This window comes from Ascidia mentula, chromosome 3 (assembly GCF_947561715.1).
Source record: "Ascidia mentula chromosome 3, kaAscMent1.1, whole genome shotgun sequence".
Classification (NCBI taxonomy): Eukaryota; Metazoa; Chordata; class Ascidiacea; order Phlebobranchia; family Ascidiidae; genus Ascidia; species Ascidia mentula.
In genome coordinates, this window is record NC_138568.1 from 18,534,709 (window position 1) to 18,547,706 (window position 12,998).

The following is a 12,998-nucleotide window of genomic DNA, read 5'->3' on the forward strand; positions in this document are numbered from 1 at the left end:
AGCAGATTATTATTGCCGTTCAGAAATAGACAGAAATGCGGACGTTACATGTTTTTGTGGTGAGCGCAAGGCCTGGAAATAAATTATGTAGTCCGCGCGTTTTAAGACCAAACTCGAGAATGTTGGCGTCGTGTTGACACCACAAGCGCTCGCATTGGACGAATAAGTCGCTGACCTCACAAGATGATTCATCTGCTCACACAATTTGATGAAATTCGATGTAAAAATTGTCGTAATTTTCGTTATGATAGGTGGAAAGGCATTGTTTTTCTTGATAACCTATTATCTGTACGAGACAGTAATAGGGTAATTTACTTCGTACTAAAGAGAGTTTGATGCAAAAGAGTTGTGATCTACTATTGGTTAATACAGGCTTGAAGTTCAAAATAGCTGGCCCCGTGAACTTATTACTAATATTGTTATACGAACATATGCTGAAAAAACATACTGTTGGGCACACTAGGTATAACCAATCCATTTTAACACCAAAGTCCAAAGTCTTCGTTCCCAACAACTTCATAAGCCGTGATAGTTAACACGGTGAATCAAATGAAACTTTAGAGCTTATGGCAAGTGTTCGTTTGAAACCTGCCGCAGTTTCCCCTAGAGAGTACAAAAACTCTCCGAGCCCACTTGACAGAACTGTCGGCTCAAGTACTCCAAAGGAACCCAAGAATTAATTTAATCTTTAACTGTATATATCCTATTTCTATCCTTTCGAATGTAGGATTTGGTTTCGTTCCAAAACAGCAATTTCTTGTGGTTCGTTACAAGTTGCCAGCACGCGTCCAATAAATACAACCTATAGAATTCTAAGCAACGAGTTAAATCAGGCGGTGGCCAGTCTGTGGCACATCTGCACGGATACGTACTATATACCCCAAAAATAATAAAAGAAAAGTACTGCTTGCGAACGGATTGAAGCAACTCATTTCCAGAAAAAAATGGAATGTTAGGTCACTTAAAGCTAGAAGCATTTGCTGGGTTTGATTTTAATCCAAAACTAACATACCTCAACAAGAAAAAAAAACGTCGTAGTCCATCAGGGCACGGTACAGTTTTAAGCAACTAAAACACATAATGCAATAACAACTGTCACATGTACGCTGCCTGAAAGAACTAAAACGATTCTTTCGTCATGAGAAAACGACCACAATTCAGCTTCTGAACGAAAGCTTAAACTCCCAGAAATTTCCATGTAAATGACATTAAAACTGCCTATGGCACTGAACACAAATCCGAATATGGAAATGTACTGTGGGTAAAGCATTTTCCAGTTCCCACTGTTTACGTTGGAGCAATTATTTGTCGATTTTACCAAAACCACTTCTCCTAACCGCAGATTTACGTCACAATTTCCGTGAAAATGGCCTCGCGCGCTTATCTCATCTTATCGTCTTGTTTTCATGCAAGAATTCGGCACCAACAGTTCCGTTATGTCGAAGGCGCGATTTCGTCTGCATAGAACAAAAAACAATTCGCACGACCACCAGAAGCACAACAAGCTTTCTTATCTGCGCAGAGCTTGCGTTTCCAGAAAGTTACAATCGCCTCTGGCATTACCCACTGCGTTTAAAGCCACGTCTAAGCAAACATAAACAAACAGCTACAGACAGGGTTACATGTGTCTGATTATTTTACACAATTTCACTGTTTTCGACACGAGCAATGATACACAACTGCTTATTGCTGACAAACTTGTGTCACCAAACGAAATTACGAAACTGTATGTTTGGCTTCCAGCAGAATAGCCACAAAAACGTCATTTTTGAAAAAAAGGAATGTTGCTGTGGACCCTAACGGCCGCATTAACCCCAGTCGACAAACCCGAACTATATAAATTATGGCCGTTTAGTCAGCAAAGTCATCTGAAAGTCACACCAGCTGCACTGATGAGACCTTTTAGGTCGAAACAGTGGCCATCAGTCTGCAGCTTATACACAAAAAAATAAATTATTTTTATAGAATGACGAGACAAATAAATAAAGTTTGCGACGACGATATATAAATGACGATCGGTGTCGAAATCAACAAATTCCAACTACGAAAATGGAAAATGTACAAGCCGCGTCAAAAATACAACTTTCAGACTAAAACGTGACTGAGACACACAATAATTGGTGTCTTCCAATACCCACTGAACAGCCGACAATACAATCCTTATCTCTGTAACAAGGAGTTCATAGGATTTAACACTCTTACTTCTATTTTCTTATGAATTTCCAGCGAGATACACCTCACCTCACCACAGCACACAACCAAAACTTGACAAAGTACGTCACACTTGATTGCAGACCGTTGACGGTGCATTGTGACGAAACAACAGGTACTGTATTTGAATCACTCAGTTCTCTGGTTCTTGGTCCTATTTCTGCCACTGGCAATTTGGGCATTTTATGATAAAGTGGTCACTTCCAGCGCTGAGAGGAAGATTGCTCTATTTGACTCGCCCACTGACAATTTGCGGAAGAACGGAGCCGCTCACATACAAATGCCTAATTTGCTGAAGCAAAACACCCGATCCGTTGTCAATTTGTGCTCGCAGAAAACCGCCTTTATGTGCCTTAAATAGCTGGTATGCAGTGCTGAAATGGTGCAATTTGATGCTAAGCAACGGATGTCAAAAGTTACTTTTTCAAACTAAGGGCGGTTTGCGGCAAATTAATGTGCACCTCTGCGCAATTTTTACTACATATAACACGATTCTTGTAAAACAACAGCTGGTTTTACATATAGCATATCGTAGATGAAACAGATTTATGCTAATAAGTACAGTATAAAAAAGACTTTCATGCATTATTTAGAACCCTGCAGGAAAAATTTCTAGCGTGATTACAACAAGATTGTTTTTAAAAGTGGAAGTGATCTGGTAACGGTATAGTTTATGCACACTCAGACAAAACTGCTCTATTCCTTGGATTTCACTAACGTATCTAGCAATGAAACCGCACAAAACCTTGGCTGTTACGACACCACGTGTTATAACACAAATTTTTCTTTGTTTTCAGATGACTTCCCTCGTCACAATACACCGTCATCTCTACATACCTTCAAACCCAAAATTTCGATTCAACTTGTCCCAGTTTTAAGCGTAGCCTGACATCATTGTAATAGGCGGCTGCGCTTGCTTTGCCCACCACGACCAAATATAATTCAGTTTATATAATGACGTCATAATCGCTGTCTGCAATGCCCTGAGGGTCGCACAGGCCCAGTGGATATTTTTCATTATTTCCTGTTTGTGTAGCTCAGGTTTCAACGGAAGTAGTTTCACAGCCAATGTTTTGTATGAATAGCAACAACAACATAGTTGGCTGTGACATGTACCGTAGTTCAAATAGTGACCAGTTTTATCAGAGTTCTAATGTTGTGAAATTAAGACAGTTTGTCCAATGCGCTCAAAAACTTCCCTAAATATCCTTGCAAAGTGCTTCTAAACCAAAATTCAACAGCGCATTTAATCTTCACTGTGTAAAAATAAAATTAATTGTAACAAAACACTTTTGTAAATCAAAGCTGAGCCAAAAGGCAACATGACTTCGTTGTAAAACGTAAACCATATAGTTCGTAATATATCGAATACATAAACCTCTCTCTGAACCAATGCCCTGGAAAGGAACAACCAAAAACGAATTGTTTCCACGAAAGATTAGACTGATACACGGTAAAAGATTGTTTAAAACTTGACTTTTGAGCAGCCTTGAAACCATCAGCCAGCCACCGGGATTACATCAAAGATTAGGGGAGTCAGTAAACCAAGCTAAGCGCCAGACGGTCCGCGGTCTATGACGTCACACGCAGGCGGTCCCCCTAACCGCCGCCTCCCACTATTAATATTGCACCGAACAAATCGGACAGAACAGCTTCGATAGCGACGGCGATAATTAAATCCGCCTACCAATATCAATTCTGAAATGCGTTCGTCGTGACCTGGTATGGTGGCGTGTGCGCACAAACATCAAATCAAACGAAAGATGTTGCGTCACAAATACAATTTGTTATGAAAGCAAAAAGGAAATCTCGGATTTGAGTGTGATTTTAAAAGATGCGATCTGAATTGATTCCAAATTGCTTTTAACTGAAGGTTGCGTAACATGACCATCTGCGAACACTATGCACTCTGGATATTCAAAGTTCTCATGCGAATTTTGCGTAAAACTGAGGAAAACTATCACACATTTTCAACTGTTTTTGCAACCAACGACAAGCTTGTGGTAGAGGCACCGAAATCACAGAAATAATCGTTTCTATTTGGGTGAAAGACTCCGATTCAGCTTCTGTTGAGATTTTCCATCGTTTTGTTACGGTTTATTGATTTTCCAGTTCATTAAACCCAAAGTTATTACTTTCAGTAGAAACTGTCTGGAACGCTTTCGGAAATTGATTCGCGCTGGTTAAAAGTTTAAATTGAATGCTTACTATCTGACAATTTATCGTGGCGACTTACGCCTTTCCAACTGTTCTGCTCATATCCATTACCAATGAAAATATGAAAAAAACAAAATTAGAACACACTAATGTTCTAATTTGAATTTTCACAATACTTGAATTTAAAAAATATCTCGAATTTTTTAACGTGTCCGCATTTTTACCAAAATTATCAAACATTTACAGCATCGTATCTGATTCTTCAACACCAATGTTCGGCACATTCAAGAGCGCGCGTTTCTAACGCGAAATACAAATAAACAAATGAAAACTGTAACGCGGTTACGTGATGGTTTACCCCGAGGGCCACAACCACGCAGAAATGCCTGTCCGTTTCTCTCCGCATTTGAACACCCGAATGCGATGAATATCAACGTGCGCCGCCCAGCAATTTAACGACTTTATTGCTGTCATTTTGACAGCTGTAAATCACTTCCACGTTGCAAAGCAGACTTCCAAAATGTTAGATGCATGTCATTTTAGCTCTACCTGTTCAGGTATGATTATTATACCTACTTGTTACTCAAACCACCCAACACCGGGGAGACGCTCCGTTTAGGAGTGTATTTTCCATTTGTCATTTTTTTTCACTATTTTTGTCAAAACTATACCTAAGTTATTGTACTCATGTGAGACATGAGGAAGAATAAAGAAAGTAAACCATAAATGTGTTAGGTATTATGTCGATTTACACACTAGGTATATATACAATGCCAAAATTTCAAAATAAAATATGGATAAATTGATATAATGACAACATCGAGTTTTTAGGGACAAAAAGTCAATGATTTGGTGGGATAAAAGCTGCAGTATAAAAACAGCTGATTGATTCCTTACTAGTGCCGTCTAGCGGAAAGTTTTACAATGAAAATTTTATATATACAACAAAACCGAATCACTATCAATTAGAGTTTGACTGTTTTTATAATTATTAAAATACATACCGGTACTAAGTTTTGTACATCCTTTACTAACCGTAAAAACTATTCACTTATTTAAACGGAAAATTTGACTGGTTTGTGTGTTTTTTCAAAAAATATTTGGGAAGCAGATAATTCTGTTGACCATGAAAATCAAGTTTATTGCATCTACGAATTTGTAAACATGTTGCAGCTTATTTTGCGACAATTTAATCTATTTCGCCCTTTGCTTAGCTTGGATTTACGGAAACCATCAATAAATAAATGCTCCGATCATCCGAATATTTTTATAGTTTTGTCGGAAGAAAAGTTCGGCGGACTATCGTAAATGTTTCCGCTTTTTTGGGTTTGTCAAGTCAGCGGAGATGATGCGGGTTGTGCCATTTTAATTGTGCATTACCCAACAAGTTTTTGAAGTAAAGCTGTTGTTATGTGCTTTTTAACTCTTTTAGTTTTTGGCAAGCAAAACTTGCAAGTTTGTGCAAACTATTGTTTTTGTATCAATTGCATAAAAGTGAGGCAATACTGTAAACGGAAGCAGGAAACGTTATTGCCGAAATTTTGTATTTGCAATACTTTGCGTTGGTAGGAACTTCATAAAGTGCTCTCCTTTTAAATTTAATTTATATAACTGTATATATATATTTTTAAAGGTATATATATTTAGAGAGAGTTGCATTATCGCAATCAACAAGAAAGCAATTTCAGTGATATATTTCTTGAACCAAAACAATCATGACCGACAAGCCTCCTCCAGAAGTTGTGCGTGGTCAAGTTTTTGATGTCGGGCCGCGTTATACTGGACTGAGTTACATTGGAGAGGGAGCCTATGGAATGGTTGTGTAAGTTCTGTTCAAATATTCATGTGTATGTTTTTTTTTTTTTATCAAAAGAAAAGTACACAGAACTTTGAAAACAAAATCGGAGGTTATGCTGTGGTTTTTCATTGATTTGTATTATTGCAAATGTTATAGGGGTGTTAATCATACTAAACTTTTATCCAGCATTAAATACATTTGTTCTGTGAAAGCCCAAAATTGAAGCTAAAATAAACTAAATTAAATGTAGGTTTAGGCTAATTGAAAAGTCTGTAGACAAAATGAACAGATGCATCATGTTAACGTAAAGCGATGACTGGTTTGCACAGTACACTAACCAGAAAATCATCTACACATGTTTCAAACTATCTATACATATATATATGTAGTTTAGGCATGCTTATTTAAATCATGTTCATAATTTTTGCTCGAAATAGGTCAGCTACAGACACACGTGCTGACCACAAGGTGGCCATCAAAAAGATTAGCCCCTTCGAACACCAGACTTACTGCCAAAGAACTCTCCGTGAAATAAAGATTTTGATCAACTTTAACCATGAGAATATTATTTCAATAAAAGATATTCTGCGAGCTCCCAGTATGGATGCTATGAAAGATGTGTATCCTTTTGATATTTAAGTTTTGTTGTATCTTACAAAAACTTGTAGTTTTCTCAGTTAATTGTGCACATTAATTTAACTGCCGAATAGGATTTTTTTTATCTCAATGTGACAAAGGTAAAGTTTTACTTGGAGGTATGCTTACTAGCTTAGCAAATAAATGTTCCAATGCAACTGTGGTATATGCATATCAAGGTTGTTTCAATTTTATCCTATAGGTAATTTTCACTTAAAGGTTATAAATGTTGGAATTTTGTATCTTACTAATAGGAATCTTAGCATTACTGGCACACATACTCCTGTTGCAATTCCTTAATGCTTGCCTCACATAGATACATCGTCCAAGATTTGATGGAGACTGATTTATACAAGCTACTGAGGACACAACATCTGAGCAATGATCACATTTGTTACTTTCTATACCAGATATTGAGAGGCCTCAAGTACATTCATTCTGCCCATGTCATTCATAGAGATCTCAAGCCAAGCAACTTGCTTTTGAATACAACTTGTGATCTGAAGGTAGGACTGTTTTTTAGAATGCAAAATGGATTGTTCTATCAAGCAAACCAATAGTGAAATACAGTGCAAAGATATTTTAGGGGTGTAGGACATCATACATAAATTTCTCGGCCATCTTAGCATTTCATTTCAAATTGAATACTACTTGTGAATGTGAATATTAAGTTCAAAGTGTTGAGGATCCCTGCTGTAGAGTCATTGTGCTATATAAAGTAGCATTATGGTTTGTGTTCCAAGCAGGGTCATTGTAAACTGTTTTTACAATAAAACATGTACATACAAATCCTGCTAATCACTTACTGGTTAACTGTCATAATATGTTTTGAGAATAAAAAGACTGGCCCATACTGTTATTAACATTGTCATGTTTAAGACGTTTCGGCAATAACTTATGCCATCATCAGTTTGAATGATGCTGTTGGTGTAGCTCCATCATTATAAGGAGCTGACCTGACCGACTCCACAGATCCATGATTTGTGTCCATAATATGTTTTATTATGTAGTAATCGTAAATTCCAAACCGTAGCATGTTGTGTGTTAAGAAAATAGAATATAAACGGAATCGCACAATCCAATGTTTCTTTTGAAATATAGGTGTATATATTGAGTTAAAAGCTAGATGATAACTTTAAAGATATTTGCAGTGTAAGCTTATTTTAGTGTTTCATACCCAACACAGGGTTTCTTGTACTGTGTGATGTGGTATTAAGTTGTTTCAAGTGTGCCATTTGACAAAGTTTGACAATCCCAGTCCTAACAACAATGCTCTGACAATGATGTGAAAGTTGTTAACTTTGAGACTACAACCAGAACCATACATCTTTGTAGCTGTAGATAAGCGCCGTAATAATGTTATTTCAGCTGAAAAGTTTAAATTAGGACCTCATACTGATTCCGGATAGTCATGTAAAAAAAACTCAGAAAATTGGGTATGTGATTAATCTTATATGTCTGTATATGTTTTTTGCAATTACGTTCAGTCTGCAATTCATCTCCTAAAAATCAATATTCATTTTGGTCGATTCACGTTTACTGTGAAAATCTGTACATATACATGCAAAGTATATGTGTTTGTCTCATGTTGACAGTAAATGGCAATGGAATTTTGTATGTACATAATACATGAAGTAAAATGTGGCAATGGAATGCATTATTTTGTCATGTTTTGTGGATCTAATTTGCAAACCTTGAACGAAAGAAGCATTTTTGTGATGCTTGTCAACAAATACCTGCTTAGTGATTGACTCCAACTAAAATGCAGAGAAATTAGAGTGCAGTTGTTTAGTAATTGCCCAAATGTATGGCCTTTATGGTCTACAATTATGTTGTCTTTGACAGTCAAGTGATAGGGTCAGGTAAGTGCATGTGTTGGTTTATGCATACATGAGTAATGGCTGCAATCTGTCTGTGAGCCCACATACATGGTGATTTACAGCTATGGATGGAACTACGGAAATTGCTTTTTATAGACTTAACTGTGTGGGCAAAATACAACACTTTTTTAGTCTGTGAGTCACCCATGTGTCAATACAAATGTTGTTTGTTTTTGGTTTTCTGCAAGTGCTGGTTTTGGTCAATCATTTTTCAACCAATTAGTTGCACAGATAAATTCAACTGCAATTAAATTGTTTTGCTAAAATTGTAACCTAATGTTTGTTGTTGCTTTTGTTGCCAACTGAGTGACCAACAGATTTTTTGTTGCATATATTATACCCCTTTTTCATTTGTAGAATAAGAAATTTAGAAAGCACATACATTAGAGTACTTTTACATGTGTATTGTCGATATTGGCAGCTGAGAATATATTCTCACATATTTTAAAACAATCACTTCCCTTTAACCAATAGATCGCAACATGCAGTACGAACAGAATACATTTATAGTAGGGGAAGATGTCAGGGTTCTTACTTGTTTATATTGCCAGTGATAGACTTCCTCAATAAGTGTCACCATGTCGCTTACACTACACAAAAGCGCAGGCTCATGTCACTTATAATCGCATGTCAGAACACGTTTAAACAGGGTTTATGTTTGTGGTCGAGTCGGCTATGATTGTTGATCGATGGTTTTTGTCGGACTCACTTTCTTAACACTTTCATTATATCCCCAGAATATATAAAAGTGTTTTGATTTCAAGTGTATATTTATTGAAGGAAATTTTGCCTTGAAACCGATTCCATGTCATGTGTTATCTGTTACTTCTGCCCTCAGTGTAGCTTGACCAATAAATTCCACACCTGAAATCAATAATCCACTTTTCTTGGTTTTCCAAACGTGCTTTCTTATGCTGTATTATTTGCTTGGGAATGATACTACTAAATATCTTTTTACAAAGGAACCTTAGGTTGGCTATTGGCGTGTTTTCCACTTCATTGTCTCTCCACATTTATTTTACCACTAATAAGTCCTAATTTTTGAACAGAAACAAAATGCAGCATAGATGTTATGCATTTTTCTTATAGATGGATTTAACAAAATTGGATGTAAATGTTGGACAAACTATTGAAAATGTTTAGAACTTAGCATATATTATATATATATTAATAAAGTGTGCAAATTTGTAACTTTATTTTGTCAACTCGAGCATAAAAATATAATTATGATGTTTATGTTTGTAGATATGCGACTTTGGGCTTGCCCGAGTTGCAGACCCTGAACATGACCACACTGGATTCTTGACTGAGTATGTCGCCACCCGGTGGTACAGGGCTCCGGAGATTATGCTTAACTCAAAGGGTTACACAGAGTCCATTGACATTTGGTCTGTTGGATGTATCTTGGCAGAGATGATTAGCAACAGGCCAATCTTTCCTGGAAAGCACTACCTTGATCAACTGAATCTCATTTTGGGTATTTTTAATTGTTAACGAACACTGTTGTTTAAACATTGTCTTTATGATGTTGTTTTTTTTAACTTTTATTTCTACAAAAATATTATGTGCACTTTGCATTTATACCTTTTTGCTGCAGTAAATGTACTAATTGGTTATTGCAATGTTTTTACTTTGGTAACTTAATGTGCTGGAAAAACCTTAACCTATATATTCAGTTTGGTACCCTTTGAAATCTGCATTTAATTTTGGAAAATTTTTGTCCCAGTTTCAATATAATACAGACCATACAATGTTCTACTGCTAGAATGTTCTTACACAATTACAAAAAGCCTCGAGCAAATGAACGACTACTAAAATACTATCGTGTCACACAGGAACACTGGGATCACCATCAGACGCAGATCTTCGTTGCATCATCAATGAAAAGGCTCGGGCCTACCTGGTTTCCCTCCCCACCAAGCCAAGACTCGCTTGGACTCGTCTCTACCCGAAAGCCGACAGCAAAGGTAAAAAATCAACATAGTAAAACTATTGTTTACAATTAACCTCAGTGCATACTGTATCAACTACATCACCTTAAACAATATTTTTGCCACAAATGTAGAACAACAATTATTCTTGTTGTTGCAATTTACTGTATATATGTAGTCCATTGGATAAAAAACTGAAAGACCATTGTAATTTCACAATGAAAGCATTGCGTTTCTGTGACTATGCAAGTACAGAAGCTAAGCCAACATATAATTAAGCGGGTATAAACATCCAAAAAATAAAATATGCCTTTAGTTAAATTCATCTACAAAATGCCACCCAACATTGTAAAATTGACTTACAGCTCTGGACTTGCTGGACAAAATGCTGACGTTCAACCCTTCAAAACGAATTAAAGTAGAGGATGCGCTTGCCCACCCTTACCTGGAACAGTATTATGACCCAGCTGATGAACCTGTAGCCGAGAAACCCTTTTCTCTTGAAGAAGAGTTCGATGACTTACCCAAGGAGAAGCTTAAGGAGCTAATCTTCCAGGTGAGATATTTTTAAATTCTTTTGTGTTTGCAAGGTTTTGTTTCATAAATAGAGGTGCAGCCAATCTAATTTGAATTACAGTCCAACTAGATTAGAAAACATGGAGAATTTGGTAAAAATTTGATAGATTCTCTGTGGGAAAACTATGTTTATTTAGGTGATTAAAGCAATTGAACACAATCATGATTTGTGAAATGCTGTTTCCAACTACGTTGTATGTTTTTATTTGTTTAAGTTAAAACGGTCTTTCAGATAGTGGGAAAAAAATAACAGGCTACTTAGTGGGGTTTAATTGGTGAAAAATATAAAAACAGTTAAAACTTATTTTAATTTTTATAGTTTTATTTTTCTTTGGGTTAAAATATCAGAATTGTGATTTAAGTTTTTCAATTCGATGGCAGCATGATTAGGGCCCACTATTTATTTTTCATCTCACTTGGCCGTTATCATCTTACACTGAGTGACACAATCTGTTACAGGCATCAATGTCCAAATAAGTTGCCTGATTAGCACCGATCCCGTTGTTCCTCATTTTGACTCTGCAGCCATCCACTACATGTACATAGCAAGCTACTATGCTGCGAATCACGCAGCTCGACCCCAAGTGAATAAAAAGCACATCAAGTTTCATGTGGTGTATTTTGCGTTTTCTATTTCGCCCTAAAAGAGTACAGCAGTGTGTTTTGTTATTTTTTGTCTGGAGGGACTGCAATGGAAAAAGCATGTTAGGATTTTTGTGCCATTTTTGTTTGGACTTTAGATTTTTTGATTTTGAATTAGCGTAAAATCCCTCACTTTTCGATGCAAGATTATGATTGTCTTCACAAAGATTGAGAGTCCCTTGCCTTTATGTTCACTGAATGCACAAACGTTTAGAAATTGTTGCATTTTTCTGAAGGATTTTGTTTGTCACAGAAGGGTTTGCACAAAACCTAATCCCCTTCTTTGATGGACAACCAATCAGAATACAGAATTGTTATTTTATACGCTTATGTTCAAAATTAAAAAAAAAAATTGTTGATATTGTATATTTGGAATAACAAAAAAAATTTATCGAAATACCTTGGGTGTAAGGTTTGGAATTTAGTTTCTGCCTCAACCCTGTGTTCTTGGTACATACACTTATAAGTTACTATAGACATGTTTGTGTATTTGTGGTTTGAAAGGCACTTGGACATGTGTTCATCAGAATTTAAGTTTTCGGCAAAGAGAAGTGCTTTGTTTTGGCCGGCGTCAAAAACTTCTGTATTTGCCACATGTCCTTGCTCTCCTGTACATTTTTACATAGTGCTTTCGTCAATGCTTCGTTTGTTCTTTGGATAAGCAGCTTGTTTGAGGCTGTTTCAAATTATAATATCTTTAATTTTTGCCTTTTTTGCTTTTGTCGAGCAGTGTACCATAGTTTCCCACAAAAATCATTCTTTCAGCTTCCAGACCATGCTTTGTATAATTAATTTTTTAAAAACCAAATATATATGCGTGTGTATTGTCCAATTGATTAACCCCACTTAACCAACTTTGACCTACTTCCAATTTGTGTCTGTCATAAACCTTGCTCCAAACTGTAAATAATTAAGTGGACGAGCATTGTTGTGTTGCTATTATTTGTATTTCTAATAATTCAAACTTGACCAAGCTTTCAACATGGAAACATTGCTCTAATTTGTTTCTTTTCGCACAATTTTGCGTGTAATAAAATCTAGCAGGACTGCACCCAGTATGGAGTGTTTTAAAAAAACAACAAAATACAGTAAGAGGTAATAAATACAGGCTACAACTTCATCGCCATGTTCACTTGCATCTCAAAAACTTGATGTCAACAACAGTTT

At 36.3% G+C, this 12,998-nt stretch overlaps 1 protein-coding gene across 1 annotated transcript; it reads left to right on the plus strand.

Annotated features, from left to right (window-relative positions):
- The first annotated feature begins 6,004 nt into the window (after positions 1-6,004).
- Positions 6,005-12,882, plus strand: LOC145893817 (mitogen-activated protein kinase 1-like). The gene is made up of 7 exons (XM_082982176.1): positions 6,005-6,190; positions 6,604-6,786; positions 7,119-7,308; positions 9,928-10,159; positions 10,518-10,649; positions 10,979-11,169; positions 11,649-12,882. Exons 1-7 carry the CDS (start codon positions 6,084-6,086, stop codon positions 11,664-11,666), a joined length of 1,053 nt encoding a protein of 350 aa, XP_082838302.1. The 5' UTR covers positions 6,005-6,083; the 3' UTR covers positions 11,667-12,882.
- The last annotated feature ends 116 nt before the right edge of the window (positions 12,883-12,998 follow it).